Source organism: Rhinoraja longicauda, chromosome 1, assembly GCF_053455715.1.
Source record: "Rhinoraja longicauda isolate Sanriku21f chromosome 1, sRhiLon1.1, whole genome shotgun sequence".
In the NCBI taxonomy this organism is placed as follows: domain Eukaryota; kingdom Metazoa; phylum Chordata; class Chondrichthyes; order Rajiformes; family Arhynchobatidae; genus Rhinoraja; species Rhinoraja longicauda.
Window position 1 is genome coordinate 50,031,604 of NC_135953.1, and position 16,903 is coordinate 50,048,506.

At 44.9% G+C, this 16,903-nt stretch overlaps 1 protein-coding gene across 2 annotated transcripts in view; it reads left to right on the forward strand.

The window, feature by feature from the left end:
• Positions 1–5,365: 5,365 nt before the first annotated feature.
• The window catches only part of LOC144592534 (vasculin-like), a 52,654-nt gene continuing 41,116 nt past the window's right edge, over positions 5,366–16,903 (forward strand). The window contains exons 1-3 of one of the 2 annotated variants that reach the window (XM_078397114.1): positions 5,366–6,006; positions 11,171–11,340; positions 11,519–11,637. In XM_078397114.1, coding sequence (XP_078253240.1) covers positions 11,575–11,637 — 63 coding nt within the window. In that variant the 5' untranslated portion in view covers positions 5,366–6,006; positions 11,171–11,340; positions 11,519–11,574. The remainder of the gene's footprint in view (positions 6,007–11,170; positions 11,341–11,518; positions 11,638–16,903) is intronic. The other variant, XM_078397119.1, reaches the window with a different exon arrangement.

The following is a 16,903-nucleotide window of genomic DNA, read 5'->3' on the forward strand; positions in this document are numbered from 1 at the left end:
AGATTTGAGGAGCTAGATAACATTTTTGAAAGATCAGAAAATTGTCAGCAGTGGGCAACTGGCAGAGAAGGTTGGTTGATGACTGGGACAGATGGTGGGGCAGCTGGAGAGGCCGATCCGACTCCAGTTTCCTCACATTTGCTGACACAAGCTGCAAAAATAGTGCAGTGTGCAGATCTCATCCAGGCATGGGTGGCCATGCAGCCATGCACTGCCCAGTGTTTCTCATCAAGCCTCAGGCTCCCTACAACCTAACACCACACCATACTATCATCCAACTATGAAATTGGTTTTGGTTTGGTTGCACAAAGGACTTCAGTCTTTTTGCACTAGTATTGTGTTTTTAACTTGCTGAATTTGTGTTTACTATATATTATCTATGTGCCCTGTTTTCAGGCGTGATATGCTTTTATTGTTTCATTGTCGGCATACAAATGACAGTAAAACACTCTTGAGCAGGATGTCGCTCCTCGCACTGTGCCCGGAGGGTCAGGCAACGGAATTGCCAACATAAGACACAAAGTGCTGGAGTAACTCAGCCGATCAGGCAGTATCTCTGGCGAACATAGATAGGTCAGGACTTTTTCAGACATTGTGGGGGAAGAAAGCTGGACGAGAGGAGGGGCAGAACAAAGCCTGGCAGATAATAGGTTGATACAGGTGAGGGTGGGGGAGGGGTTGCGAGGCAGATGGTTGGACAAAGGCCAGAGATGAAAAGATGGAAGGTGTGAGACGAAATAAATGCAGAGTTGCAAATTATGAAGCTAGAGGAAGGAATGTAGGTGGAATGGTAGGGGAGGAATAGATACAAATCCAGCCGGGACACAGAGGAGAGAAAGAGGGAAAATAAATGGCGTGGGGGAAGGGGGAATTTTGTGATTACCTAAAATTGGAGAATTCAATGTAGGTCGGGGTCGTCGACCCAACTGGTATCCAGCCCCAGTTGCATGCTAGGGGCCTCCTCGCTGCCGGCTCCAAACACATCATGTGGACTGACTCCTCTGGGTTCTACTGCTCCCCTCTTCCAAAAGGGTACCTCAATAATGGCACCACTGGGTCCTGCTGCCCTTCACCCTATGCCCACAATGCTACTTCTCCTAACTCCCACCACCACTCCTCATATCCCCTCCGAGCCTTCATCATATCCCCATGCCCCATAGAACCACCCCATACTATCTTCCCCAAGCTTCCCTCCAACCTTCTGCCACACTCTGAGCAAGGGTCTGAATTCAGCTCTTACTCCTGCCAGGTTTTCACCACCATCATCCCCTCTCCCCCTAAACTCCCTCTTTCTGAAGAGCGGTCAGTCCTCAGCGGAGCCCATACCCTCGTATGGCTACACCTCAAGGAGTTCCGAACCTGCCAAGGCCTTTCTCTGGCAATGGGTCCTCGTCTTGGTAGCTCTGAAGACCGATTTGTCTCTGTTGAGCTTGATGTGTTGCTGTACAGATCGCTGAAGCAACTGCTCGAGCTTCGAGTCATGGTCGATGATCGCGTCTTCTCTCGCCTCTCCTTTGACATAGATGAGGATGTCGTCTGCGACGCAGATCACTCCAGGTAGCCCTTCAAGCACCTGATGCAGTCTTCGCTGGAAGATTTCCAATGATACACTCGTACCAAATGGCAGTCGGCGGCACCGATATCGACCGAAAGGCGTGTTGAATGTCGTTCGTTTGCTAGACCCTTCGTCCAGCTTCACCTGCCAGAAAGCTGAGCTCATTCTAGCTTACTGAAGGTCTGGCAAGATGTCCTCAATGACTGGAAGCGGGTAATGTTCACGCTTCAACGCTTTGTTTAGCGGTCGTGGATCGATACATACCCAGAGATCGCCATTCTTTTTCTCTGCGACCAACAGCTGGCTGACCCAACTCGTTGGCTCGTGCACTGGTGCAATCACGTGACGCTCTACCATGCGCTTCAGCTTCTTCTTCACCTTCTGCTTTATCGCGTGAGGTAAACGCCGTGGCAGTAAGACTGTCGGTTGCACTTCCTCATCAATCTGCAGGTGGGATTCACCTGGCAGCTCTCCCAGTGCACCGTCGAACACCTCCACATAACGTTCTTCAGCCTTAAGCACTTTCTCCTTTACGATAGACGATGTGTGTACACGGTGAAAACTGTCGTCATTCACTGTGATCAAGTTCATTCGCTGACTTGCTTTGCTCCCTAGCAACGGCGTGAAGTCATCACTGACCACGATGAACGGGATTCTTGCGGTTGGTCTATATGCACACACACACACACATATATAGTTTCTTTCTTGTGATTTCCTCTGATTTCCTCTAATTACACTCTCTCTCTCTCTCTCTCTCTCTCTCTCTCTCTCTCTCTCTCTCTCTCTCTCTCTCTCTCTCTCTCTCTCTCTCTCTCTCTCTCTCTCTCTCTCTCTCTCTCTCCTCTCTCTCTCCTCTCTCTCTCTCTCTCTCTCTCCCTCTCCCCCTCTCCCTCTTTCCCTCTTTCCCTCTCTCCCTCTCTCTTTCTCTCCTCTCCTCTCCTCTCCCTGGCCCGCTGAGTTACTCCAGCTTTTTGTGTCTATCTTTGGTTTAAACCAGCATCTGCAGTTCCTTCTCACACAAGTTTGATAAATAAAGTTGCTGCTGCCTCAATTTTGTGTCATCTGCAAAATCTCCATCTTAAAAATATCTATTGACTTGGCCTCCAGTCATCTTGCAAGGGAAATATCCTCTCTGTATCCAGCTTATTAAGCCCTATCAGAACTATCAGTTTTCAAGATCATCTTTCATTCTTCTAAACTTAAATGAATACAAGTTTAGTCAACTACTTTCCCTCGTCATGTGAACTCCCCAGCATCCCAAGAATCAGTCCAGTGACCCTTTGTTCCATACCCTCCATCACGAGAATATTCTTTCGTAGATCATTTACTCTTGACATACCCTGAGGTTTTGCATCAGGTTTGATCTCTTGATTTTCAAACTCCTGTTGTCAAAAGGCTGCACTTGTGCATGAAGGCGATGATAATCATCAGTTCATAGGTTCTAGGATCAGAAAAAGGCCATTCAGCCCATCAAGTCTACTCCACCATTCAATCATGGCTGATCTATCATCCTCTCTAAACCCCATTCTCCTGCCTTCACCCCACACCCGACACCCTTACCCGTCAAGAATTTGCTAATCCCCATCTTAAAAATATCTATTGACTTGACCTCCAGTCATGTGGCAATTAATCCCAGATTCACCGCACTCTGACGAAATAAATTCCTGCTTATCTCCTTTCTAAAGGTCCGTCCTTTTATTTGCAGGCTGTGGCCTCTGGTCCTTGACTCTCCCACTACTGGATACATCCTCTCCCCAATCACTCTATCCAGGCTTTCAATATTCGGTAGGTTTCAATGAGGTCTCCCTATATCCTTTGAAACTCAAGTGCCTGAGTGAAACACAAAATGTTGGAGGAGCTCAGCAGGTCAAGTGGCATCTATGGAGGGAATGGATAGGCGACATTTCAGATCAGACCCTTCATCTGGGTCTGCCTTTATTGAGAAGAGGCGCCTGAAATATGGGAAGTGATGCACATTTTTCAGTCTCACATGTGAACCTTTGTTGCCAAAGGCCAATGCCAAAGGCCATCAACATAAGAAAATTGCAGATTCTGGAATCTTGAGCAAAAGCATAAGGGGCTAGAGTAACTCAGTAGATCATGCAACATCTCTGGAGAACAGGGAAAGGCAACTTTTTGGGTTGGGATGCTTCTCCTATTGGCTGACTGACCTTCTGCCCATATTTGACTGACTTTCCACTAACCTCCCACTGGCCGTGTCAATCATTCTATGTCCTTCACTGCCCCCTGACCAATGCACAGTGTTTTGCCTTCCATTGCCACCAAATGCCCACTGGCTGTCACTCCGTGTCCCTCCCCTTTCCCGTTGTCATCACTGGTTCCCTCCTGCACCGTCTCAGCTCTGACTCCTCACCACTGGCACGGTCTCTCACTCACTCTCTGTTCCTACCAGTTCCTATGGCCATCACTGGTCCACTCCTGCACTCAATCTCAGTTCTGACTCCCCACCACTCACAGTGCCACTCACTCTCTGTCCTTCACTGCCCATTCCCAGTTCTCATTGCCGTGACTGGTCCCCTCCTGTTCCAGTTTCAACTCTTTAACTCCCCACCACTAGCAGTATCACTAAGTCTCTGTCCCTCCCCAGTTCCCATTGCCATGAGTGCCCACCTCCTGCCCACAGTCCCGCTCTGACTCCTCACCACTGGCAGTGTCACTGAGTCCCTGTCGCATTAACTCTATCCATCCCCAGTTCCCGTGGCCATGACTGCCCCCCTCCTGCCCCAGTCCTGTCTCTCCTTTCCCCGGCCCCTCCAGCCCGCAGACCATGCTCTCCTTTCTCTGGCCCCCAATCCCATCTCTGCTTTCCCCGGCCACTCCAGCCCCCAGTCCTGTCCCTCCGTTCCCCGGCCCCCCAGTCCCATCTCTCCTGCCCCCAGTCCCATGTGCCCCGTCTCGTCTCTCCATTCCCCAGCCCCCAGTTCCAGTCCCGTCTCCTTTCCCCGGCCGCTCCAGCCCCCACTCTCCTGTCCACAGCCCCCAGTCCTGTCTCTCTTTTCCCCGGCCCCCAGTCCAGTCTCTCCTTTCCCTGGCTCCCAGTCCCGTCTCTCGTGCCCCCAGTTCCATCTGTCCATTCCCCAGCATCCAGTCCCCTTTCCCCAGCCCCCACGCTCCTTTACCCGGCCCCCAGTCGCATCTCTCCTGCCCCCAGTCTGTCCCAGCCCCCAGTCCCGTCTCTCCATTCCCCGGCCCCCAGACCCAGCGGCTCCCAACCCCAGCACACCTCCGCCCTGTCTCTCCCGTTCCCAATGCCAGCCCCGTCTCTCTTGTCCCCAATCCCAGCCCCATCTCTCCCGTCCCCGATCCCAGCCCCGTCTCTCCCGTTCCCAATCCCAGCCCCGTCTCTCCCGTTCCCAATCCCAGCCCCGTCTCTCCCGTCCCAATCCCAGCCCCATCTCTCCCGTCCCCGATCCCAGCCCCGTCTCTCCCGTCCCCGATCCCAGCCCGTCTCTCTCGTTCCCAATCCCAGCCCCGTCTCTCCCGTCCCCAATCCCAGCCCCGTCTCTCCCGTCCCCAATCCCAGCCCCGTTCCCAAACCCAGCCCCGTCTCTCCCGTCCCCAATCCCAGCCCCGTCTGTCCCGTTCCCAATCCCAGCCCCGTCTCTCCACAACTGTCACTGCGAGCGCGAGATCCCGCCCCGGCGCCTCTCGCGAGAACCTGGCAGCTTCCCCTCCCCATTGGGTGACCCCTGGCGTTACGTCACGGCGTCGGGGTCACGCTGCGGAGTGCGTCGCGCAGCCTGCAGTCGTCAGCGCGAGAGGGGAGGAGGACGAGGACGAGGAGGACCAGGCAGCAGCAACAACAACAGCGGCGGCGGCGCCGCGTCCCCTCCCCCCCCACCCCGGAGCTCCCTCCCTCCCTCTCCCCGCCCCTCGCTCGCTGCCTCCCTCCCTGCCTCCGCCAGATGGAGGTTCCCACTCTCTCGCTTCGAACCTCCAGCAGCCGTGACGTCAGCCACGCGACCGGCCAGCTGACGTCATCATCCGCTGCCCGCCCGAGGTCGCCCAACTTTCCGGATCGTGGAGGTGTTGCAAGAGTTTGAGGATTTAATTTAAAATCTACAACAACCTGCGCCTTGCTCTCGCCTCGTCTACCTCTGCTGGAGTTGAATCCTCGTCGGCCGTGCGTTTACAGTTCACCCCTCCCCCCCCCCACACACTCGGATCAGCAGATTTCCTCGATCTTTTCATTCATTCCGCTTTCCAAATATTTACAATGTGAAACACTTCCGAGGCCTAATTATCGCTCTTTGGGAACAAGAATTGCGAAAAAAACATTGCTTTCGTTGTTATCACCTAACGTGCTGCTGGCGAGTACTTGTCAGAACTTCCATGTGTTCAATCTGATTTTTGTTCCTGATTCTCTGTTACACCATATTATCGGTTCAGGTAACTCAGCTTCACTGTTATGCCGCGGGATATCTGCAGCAGTAAGTATAACGCTTTATATATATTCTTTTTTAAAAGGTTAAATGTGAATAACATCTTCCATGTTGTGTAAATATTATAACATTACTTGATTGGCCAAATGCGGAAAAAAACGTGCCTGTTGGAATTAAACAATACAATACATTAATTACTATCGACATGGAATTGGCGTAGAGATCAATTTGGAAAACGACACTTATAATAATTGTAACCCGTAATTGTTTCTTCGTGGATTGGCCAAAAATAGTAAATTTTGTTCCAATTAATTCAAGCAGTCACGACAAGCAACTAAGAGTTTTATTGCACATCTTTTATTGAACTAGTCCAGTGCAATGAAATTTGTGAACTTCTCTAACTTCAAATCTAACAGGCAATTTCAATTGACCAATTATGAATTATTCACAGTTTAAAAGGGCTAATGTGCACAGTACATTAATAGGATGGTTACTTGTGTCTGGGATGTCAGTGTTCATATTTAGTATAGCCGAGATGGAAAAGTATTCTGAGTTAATCACATGGATGGAACCTTTTTGAATGGAATTGGATGATCTCAGTTTAATTTCTATGTGATTTATTTAATATAAACATTGAAACATAGAATAGACGAAGAAGTAGGAAATTCACAATGGTATATGTTAAGAATTTGTCATGGAAGTGAATTTTGTTTTGTTTTTCACTTTAATATGAGAAAAAAAGGCCAATCTCACTTAACAGCTCCTTGATTTTATCCAAGTAGGTTAATTTATTTTTAAGTGCTTAGTTAGATTCATTTTATATATGGTTTCTGCCTCTCTTTTTCTCTTTCAACGTATCTTTTTTTTGCCCAAAGGTGTAATATCCTCCGTGTTTTTGCCGCCTGGAATTCTCATGGTGTTAAACCATTTAAATTAATCTTCCCTTTGTGCAAAGGAAATGACCACAGCCTAAAAAATCTCTCCTCATCGCGCAAATCTTTCAGTTTGCGTAACATCCTCCGGTACATCCTTTCTGTATAATTTTGACTGATTGTACACAGTCATCTAATTCTGATTCGTTTTAATCAAGGACCACATATTTAGGTCCGAATCAGTGATGTGTTTATACATCGGAAACATGAAGGACCTAATACAGACTTGGATGGTATTCGATACGATACAATACGATAAAACTTTATTCATCCCCGGAGGGAAATTGGTTTGCCACGACAGGCAGTCTTATGGTCACTAAACATTGTGTCAACCATGTCCTTTTATGCTTTTACTGCATTTTATCGGGGCCTGGTGATTAACTCATAATTTTAAAGGTTCACAAGCCTATTTGAATATTTTCAATTTAACATGCTTCCTCGTTAACATAATTTCGCACTAACTGCTATTTCTCATCACCTTGTTTTGTGAACACAAGCAAGGTATTAATTTGAGTAATATAGTGCTTTCCACTTCCACACACAGCTTACAGTTGATCTCTGATGACCCTTACTCTTTCTGTGGTTAATCTCTTTACCTATTTGAATATTAATAAAACATTTTGGAATTTTCCTTGATTTTGCTTCTTTGAACTTTTTTTTGTATTTTGTATTACCTTCCTGATTTTTTAATTTAACCCGAGGACTATCTATACTTCTAATCATAATAATCATCATAATCATACTTTATTAGCCAAGTATGTTTTGCAACATACGAGGAATTTGATTTGCCATACAGTCATATCAATAAAAACCGAAGCACACAAAATACATTTTAACATAAACATCTACCACAGTGATTCTAGATCTTTTTCTTGCAGTTTGAGCTCTCATTATCTGGTCATAAGCGTTCAATTTATTACTGTATTTAACTGCGCACTGGAGAAGTCTTGTTTCAGATTTGGGAGTTCTGCTCTTTTTCTAATTGGGAGCATTTTTGGTCTGACCCACTCCTTGCAAAAAAAATAATTGGTGATGTTCTCCAAAAATCAGGTTGACAATTCGAAGACTGTTGGAAAGCTGTACATGGAGATTTAATCTAGCACATGTCTAATGTTTGAATGCTCTGACACGATGAGAATGGGGGAAATCCTCTTGTTTATTGCTAATGAACACAAACAATTCATGAACTTTTCCAGTACAAATAAAAATGGAATTTGAGTGTAGTTTTCTATACAGAAATTTAATATCAGTTGATGGTAGTGAGGAAGAGATTAGAAAACATTTTCATTGTGCTTCAGTTGACTCTTATCGGTGATGCCTACAATGGTGATGGAACAGTTAGCATTTGTCTTTGTTTCGCAAGTACTGAAACGTTGAAGTGCATTTAAGTTCAATGCACAATTACAGCATCTGACATTTGGTTTCTCATTTTTGGATAATGTATGCCATGGAGGTATTTATATTAGAAATATCTGATTTAACAATACATTTTATAGAAATTGCATCTTTTAGTTTAATTCACCCTTTTGGTGGTGGTGGTGGTGTGGGGGGTGGGGTGGTGGTGGTGGTGGACATCACTGCCCTGGCCAGCCTTTATTGTCCATCCATCTCAAGTTTTCAAAGTGGTAATAATCTGTCATCTAGAACTGCATTCCTTAGGTGAATGTAAATTTGCTAGTAATAGAATTCTGATAAATTGTATGATGCTAATTATTCAAAATTAGTATTTTATGGATAAAAGAAAATTGTTAATCACAACATTTTCCTTTCCCAGATTTAATTGACAGTACATAGCTCCACAGTTAACTGTAGAGTTGGTTGTAGTTTTAAGATTGAATGATATTTCAACTTGAATATGGTTCACTATGTAGGAATTTTCTTACCCTGGTCCCTTTTATTAATTGAAGATTGCCACAAAATGCTGGAGTAACTCAGCGGGGCAGGCAGCATCTCTGGAGAGAAGGAATGGGTGACATTTCGGGTCGAGACCCTTCTTCAGACTGATGTCAGGGGAGAGGGAGATACATATATAAGGAAGTGAAAGGTGTGAAAATAGGACAAAGGGAATGTAGATCAGGGAAAATGTAGAATAGGTCATTGTTAGCTGGGAGAGGATGTCCTCATTCGTTAGGAATGGGGGTTCCCCTCTTCCATCATAGATGAGGTCCTCACTAGGGTGTCCCCGATGTCCCGCAGATCCGCTCTTGCTCCCCCTCCCCCCAGTCGTAACAGGGACAGAGTTCCTCTAGTCCACAACTTCTACCCTGTCAGCCGTCACATACAGCATAGAAGTCTCCAACATTTTCACCACCTTCATCGGGATTCCACCACTAGTCACATCTTCCCTTTCCGCAGAGACCGTTCCCTCTGCAACTCCCTAGTCAACTTGTCCCTTCCCACCCAAACCACCCTGTCCCCAGGTACTTTCCCCTGAAACCGCAGGAGATGCAACACCTGTCCCTATACCTCCTCCCTTGACTCCGTCCAAGGACCCCGAATGTCTTTTCAGGTTAGGCAGAGGTTCACTTGCACCACCTCCAATCTCATCTACTGATGGTGTGGACTTCTATATATCGGCGAGACCAAGCGCAGGCTCGGCGATCGTTTTGCTAAACACCTCCACTCAGTCCGCCTAAACCTACCTGATCTTCCGGTTGGAAAACACTTTAACTGGCCCTCCCATTCCCACACTGACCATTCTATCCTGGGCCTCCCCCATTGTCAGACACAATGTCAGGCTCAGCACAAATTGGAGGAACAGCTCCTCATATTTCGTTAAGGCAGCTTACACCCCAGCGGTATGAACATTGACCTCTAACTTCAAGTGCTTTCCCTCTCTCCATCCCTCCCCTTCCCAGTTCTGCAACCAGTCTTACTGTCTCCGACTACAATGATCTGTTCTAGATTTTCCTTGGTCTCCATTCAAAGGGAATGCTTTTACCTATTTTCACACCTCGCTCTTCCTTATCTATGCAACTCCCTCTCCCCTGACATCAGTCTGAAGAAGGGACTCGACCCGAAATTTCACCCATTCCTTCTCCGGAGATGTTGCTTGTCCCGCTGAGTTATTCCAGCATATTGTGTCTATCTTTGGTTTAAACAACCATCTGCAGTTCCTTCCTACTCCCTTTTATTAATTGTTTGGTATATTTTAAACATTAATATTTTTCTTCTTGATATTTAATTTGATATTTTACTTCAATTGAAACTTAATTTGTAAATTAATTTCATTTTTTGGTGTTTTATGCTTTAATGAGATAAATATTTTCAATTATGCAGTTGTATTTTTTTGTTTTGCTATTATCAAACATAACTTTCATCTACATTATCTGGAAATAAACAATTTAACTGTCCCTTATCTTGTTAAAGTATAATTGCCACATTTCTCTTTTAAGAAGAATTGAGCATTATTGCTGGGATGGTGGGACTGACACATGATGAAAGAATGGATCGACTGGGCTTATATTCACTGGAATCTTGAAGAATGAGAGGGGATCTTATAGAAACATATAAAATTGGACAGGCCTGATGCAGGAAAAATGTTCCCAATGATGGGGGAGACCACAACCAGGGGTCACAGTTTATGAATAAGGGGTAGGCATTAAGGACTGAGGTGAAAACGTTTTCACCCAGAGTTGTGAATCTGTGGAATTTTCTGCCACAAAAGGCAGTGGAGGCCAATTCACTTGACGTATGCTCTTCGGGCTAAAGGAATCAAGGGATATGGGGATAAAGCAGGAACGGGGTACTGATTCTGGATGATCAGTCATGATCATATTGAATAATCATGTGGCTTGAAGGGCCAAATGGCCTACTCCTGCACCTGTTTTTTATGTTTCTATCAACACATATTGGTTGATATATGTTTATATAAAATGCACATGCTAATGGTTTTAGAGTTGTGAAGATGTTAGATATTTTCCCTTTTCAAATTAGAATTTAGTGGCTTAAAGGGAGGTAATATTTGTGTAAATCTTAAGTGTTCAATAAAAGAGGAGAGAATGTAATAAGTTTCATAACATCTCCAAACATCACTGTGATATTTGAAGATGTTCGCCACTTGTATGCTGCAAATTATGCAGTGTGAATATAAGTCTGGTAACAATGATGGCTTTCTCTCCTTTGTCATTAGTCTTTAAGGTGCAGAAAAATACCAACAATTTACAGATGAAATCCTCTCCACCATAAGCACATTTTCACGTAGTTTTTGATCTAAAAAGGGAAATGCAGTAGAATTCTATAAAAAATGAATGTAATTTTAAAATTGTATATTTCTATAGTTTTCAGACTGTGTGCCAGGCTCGTACAGCAATAAGTGCTGAGATGCATAAAACTGGAAAAATGAACCTTTGAATGACCCTTATGTTGTGCTGCAATGAAAAGAAGCAGAGTCTTGTGCTGCTGTTGCTGGGAAGTTCACATTGTGGGATTCCTTCCTTTTTGGAGAAAGGTATGTTGATGGATCCTCAATTTTGTTTAATGCATTGGTTTTGTTGCTATTTATCAGTAATTCAAAATCATGTTTCATGAGTGAATTGGGGAAAATAAAAGCTTTTTTTGTTGATAATTTGCATAAAGGAACTAACAAGCAGATTTTAAGATAATGAACATCTTTCATTTTTCTTCAGGGATTTGCCATGAGGTGTTGATACCTTATTTAAAAATTTGGAGACATAGGACCTAAATGGCGCAGCATGACTTTGCTCCAGCCTGGCTTAATTTTCCAACTCCACCTTCATCAACCAAGGTATTGCAATAAAATTAAGTTTTGAAATTTCTAAATGTTTGAATATTTGTGGACTTTTTTTTCTTCTACCTGCTTTGTATTTTGTTGAGTACATGCACCAGGAAATATGCCACTTATAATATTTTTTACAATTAAATTTGTTCTTCCAGTTCGGGATCAAATGTTGATTATCATTACTGGCTTTGATTAAACTGTTTTTCCACATAGTCAGATTTGCCAAGCAACAAACCTTGGCTTCAGCATGCTATTGGTACATCATAATTATGCAGTCCTTTGGGTTTAGGGTTGTTATTATTATCATTGTTAGTGTAATGATGTACAGTGAAAAAGCTTTGTTTTGTGTGCCATCCAAACAGATCAAATATACCATGCATAAATACAATAAAGTCAAACTCCAGTACAATAGATAGAGTAAATGAGAAGATACAGTGCAGAATATAGTTCTTAGCATTGTGCCACATTTTAGTGCATCAGTTGCATAGACAAAGTCCAGTGTCCACAATGGGATTAAGGTTAATCGGATAGTACCCTAGCTTATGGAAGGACCATTCAGAAACTTGATAACAGAGGGGCAGATGCTGTTCCTAAGTCTGGAGGCGCGTGATTTCAAGATTCTGTACTTTCTGCCGGATGGGAGAAAGTAAAGAAGCTACCTAACAGCTCTGAGAACTGGTTCAATGCTGATCTCAGATGCTGTCTGTGCAGTCTGCATGTTCTGTCTGACTGGAGTTGGATTTTCTCCTTCTGTTTGTTATTTAATTGCCTATTACTATTGATAATTGGACATGTACGACCTAAGAGCTTTGATCTGATTGGCTGCAATATCACTTGGTTTTAGCGGCAGTTGAATAAACATGGTCCTGTGTTGCTGCTTCACCAGCTTGGTGCACAACACAATTCTTGCCATGTTCTTTCATTTTTTCTGTTGGACATGACTTGGTCCCTTTGCCAGATGATTGTAAACAGAGGGATATGCTGGACTCTGAGATTCATATTGTGTTGCTACTGATGGTGCAGGAGCAAAATAGTTGTGATATGCAACACAAAAGGGGAGCATCCGCTGTGTGAGGACAGAATCTTGTCTTCACAAGGATCATTCTGTGGTCATTCATACCAAAAGTTATGGATACCAATAATTGTGGGTGAACTAGTTATGCCTCTTGTTCTATATTTCCTCATTCACTGCAGACCCCAACAGGTACTTGTACACTTCAGGTCTCTGGGGTTATTTAATCAATGGTGCTTACCAGCAACTTTTGGTGATAGATGTTGAATGAGTGGTTGCCTCCCAAATCTGTTATTGGTCCAGGATACGATTGTTCGACATGTGCAACCTTTACATATAATTGCTGGGGAGACAATACAATATTTTCCGCATGGGAACTCGTTTTGTAGCAATATCTGAATCCTTCAGTCAAATGCCTTGCTTTAACTATATATTGACCTTGGTTGGCTTACGTTTTGATTTTAAAATATTGCCAGGCAGCTGCATTTCTAACGTGTTGGGTTATGACTTGACTCTGGACTGACTTGGGTTATGAATCGTGTGTGGACACGGTACCTTCCATCGGCTGGAGAGGACATGTACTTATTTGATTTTTGGCCTTGATGTACAGTCAAGCTCCATTCCTACTCTTGGAGCAGCGAGAAGAAGGATTGATCGGTGTGGGTCAACACTTTGATTCTGTGGCTTATTTTCTGAGGCAGCATGAAGTGTTGCTAGAGTTTTAGATTTGTATTCAAGTAACAGACAATGCAGTTCAATAAAAATCAAAACTTTTTACAGTAGTACAAACAGAACCATAACATTTCCAGATCAAAAGTGGAATTGATGGTCTACTTGCGCTAGTTCTTTGCCAAAGGATACACAACTAATCTGTTTTCATCATGGAGAAGGACATGGAGGATAGTGAAATCAGTGAAGAATATTAATGTTCAAGGGCAGTTTAAGATTAAGCAGGAGGATGTCATGCGGCGCTTGAAGAACATTCAGGTGGATAAATCCCCTGGACCTGATGGGATTTATCCCAAGTTATTGGGAGATGCAAGAAAGGAAATTGCGGGAGCCTTGGTGAAGATCTTTGCATCTCCTGTAGCCACAGGCAAGGTCCCGGAGGACTGGAGAGTGTTCATTTTTTATGGAGGAAACATAGATGTAGAAACATAGAAAATAGGTGCAGGAGGAGGCCATTCGGCCCTTCGAGCCACAATTTGATTCATTGTGATCATGGCTGATCGTCCCCAATCAATACCCCGTGCCTGCCTTCTCCCTATATCCCTTGATTCCACTAGCCCCTAGAGCTCTATCTAACTCTCTTAAATCCATCCAGTGATTTGGCTTCCACTGCCCTCTGTGGCAGAGAATTCCACAAATTCACAACTCTCTGAGTGAAAACTTTTTTTTCTCACCTCAGTTTTAAATGGCCTCCGCTTTATTCTAAGACTGTGGCCCCTGGTTCTGGACTCGCCAACATTGGGAACATTTTTCCTGCATCTAGCTTGTCCAGTCCTTTTATAATTTTATATGTTTCTATAAGATCCCCTCTCATCCTTCTAAACTCCAGTGAATACAAGCCTAGTCTTTTCAATCTTTCCTCATATGTCAGTCCTGCCATCCCAGGGATCAATCTCGTGAACCTACACTGCACTGCCTCAATTACAAGGATATCCTTCCACAAATCAGGAGACTAAAACTGTACACAATACTCCAGATGTGGTCGTACCAGGGCCCTATACAACTGCAGAAGAACCTCTTTACTCCTATACTGAAATCCTCTTGTTATGAAAGCCAACATTCCATTAGCTTTCTTCACAGCCTGCTGTACCTGCATGCCAATAGACAATAGGTGCAGGAGGAGGCCATTCGGCCCTTCGAGCCAGCACCGCCATTCAATGTGATCATGGCTGATCATTCTCAATCAGTACCCCGTTCCTGCCTTCTCCCCATACCCCCTGACTCCGCTATCCTTAAGAGCTCTATCCAGTTCTCTCTTGACTGCATTCAGAGAATTGGCCTCCACTGCCTTCTGAGGCAGAGAATTCCACAGATTCACAACTCTCTGACTGAAAAAGTTTTTCCTCATCTCAGTTCTAAATGGCCTACCCCTTATTCTTAAACTGTGGCTCCTTGTTCTGGACTCCCCCAACATTGGGAACATGTTTCCTGCCTCTAACGTGTCCAACCCCTTAATAATCTTATACGTTTCGATAAGATCTCCTCTCATCCGTCTAAATTCCAGTGTATACAAGCCTAGTCGCTCCAGTCTTTCAACATATGATAGTCCCGCCATTCCGGGAATTAACCTAGTAAACCTACGCTGCACGCCCTCAATAGCAAGAATATCCTTCCTCAAATTTGGAGACCAAAACTGCACACAGTACTCCAGGTGCGGTCTCACTAGGGCCCTGTACAACTGCAGAAGGACCTCTTTGCTCCTATACTTCCGGTGACTGGTGTACAAGGACACTCAGGTCTCGCTGCACCTCCCCCTTATCTAACTCCATTGAGATAATAATCTACCTCCTTGTTTCTGCCGCCAAAGTGGATAACCTCACATTTATCTATATTATACTGCATCTGCCACGCATCTGCCCACTCACTCAACCTGTCCAGGTCACCCTGCAACCTCCTAACATCCTCTTCACAGTTTGCACTGCCACCCAGCTTTGTGTCCTTTTAAAGTTTCATTTTAAAAAAAATTTCTACAATGTTATTTAATATACTAAATGTCATTGTAAAGAAATATTGTCTAATGTACACCCTCATCTCTTAATGGTAATTTGAAATTGATGAAATAGGAAATAGATTTCCCTATTCGCTCATTTTAAACTAAATAATAGGGGGGAGGGGTCAACACATTGGAAGTATAAGGATGGAGTTAAAGGGAAAGATAGTACAGGAAAAGTTACGAAAGACACCCGAATTAATGAGACGGAAAGTTCAAAAAGTGATAAGAGAGTAAGGTCAGGTGAAATAGGAAACGGTGTGAGAGGAGAAGTGAATACCGAATTAAAAGTGTTATATATGAATGCACGAAGTACAAGAAATAAAGTGGATGAGCTTGTGGCTCAGTTAGAGATTGGTAGGTTTGATGTCGTGGGAATTACAGTGACATGGCTGCAAGAGGATCGAAGCTGGGAACTGAATATTCAGGGTAATACGTCCTATCGAAAAGACAGACGGGTGGGCAGGGGTGGGGTTGCTCTGTCGGTAAGGAATGAAATTCAGTCATTTGCGAGGGGCGACATAGAATCAGAATCTACAAACAGAACTGTCCTGGCAGACCCATTGTTTCTGCCTGTTCATGTCCCACCAAATTAATTTCCACCTACCTCGACTCCATCCTATTCCCCCCTGGTCAAATCCCTCCCCACCTATGTCCAAGACACCCCACATGCGCTGCATCTCCTTAATTACTTCCGGTTTCCAGGCCCCCACTCCCTCATCTTTACCATGGATGTCCAGTCACTCTACACCCCCATCCCCCACAAGGATGGTCTTGAAGCCCCGTTTCTTCCTCGACCGTAGAACCAGCCAATCTCCGTCTACTAACACTCTCCTCCGCCTAGCAGAGCTGGTTCTCACCCTCGACAACTTCTTTGACTCCTCCCACATCCTCCAAACCCGAGGCGTAGCTATGGGCCCTAGCTATGCCTGCCTCTTTGTCGGGTACGTCAAACAATCCCTGTTCCAGACGTACACTGGCCCCATCCCCGAACTCTACCTACGCTACATTGACGACTGCATTGGTGCTACCTCTTGTACCCATGCAGAACTCACTGACTTCATACACTTCACCACTAATTTCCATCCTGCTCTTTAATATACTTGGACCATCTCCGACATCTCTCTACCGTTTCTGGATCTCACCATCTCCATCACAGGAGACAGACTAGTGACTGACATCTACTACAAACCCACTGACTCCCACAGCTATCTGGATTACACTTCTTCCCACCCTGTCTCCTGCAAAATGTCTTTCTCCAACTCCCAATTCCACCATCTATGCCGCATCTGCGCCCGAGATGAGGTGTTTCACACCAGGGCATCAGAGATGTCCTAATTCTTTAGGAAATGGGGCTTCCCCTCTTCCATTATAGATGAGGCTCTCACTAGGGCCTCCTCTATATCCCGCAGCTCCGCTCTTGCTCCCCCTCCCCCCATTCGTAACCAGGCCAGTGTCCCACTTGTCCTCACCTTCCACCCCATCAGCCAGCATATCCAACAAATTATCCTCCAACATTTCCGTCACCTCCAACGGGATCT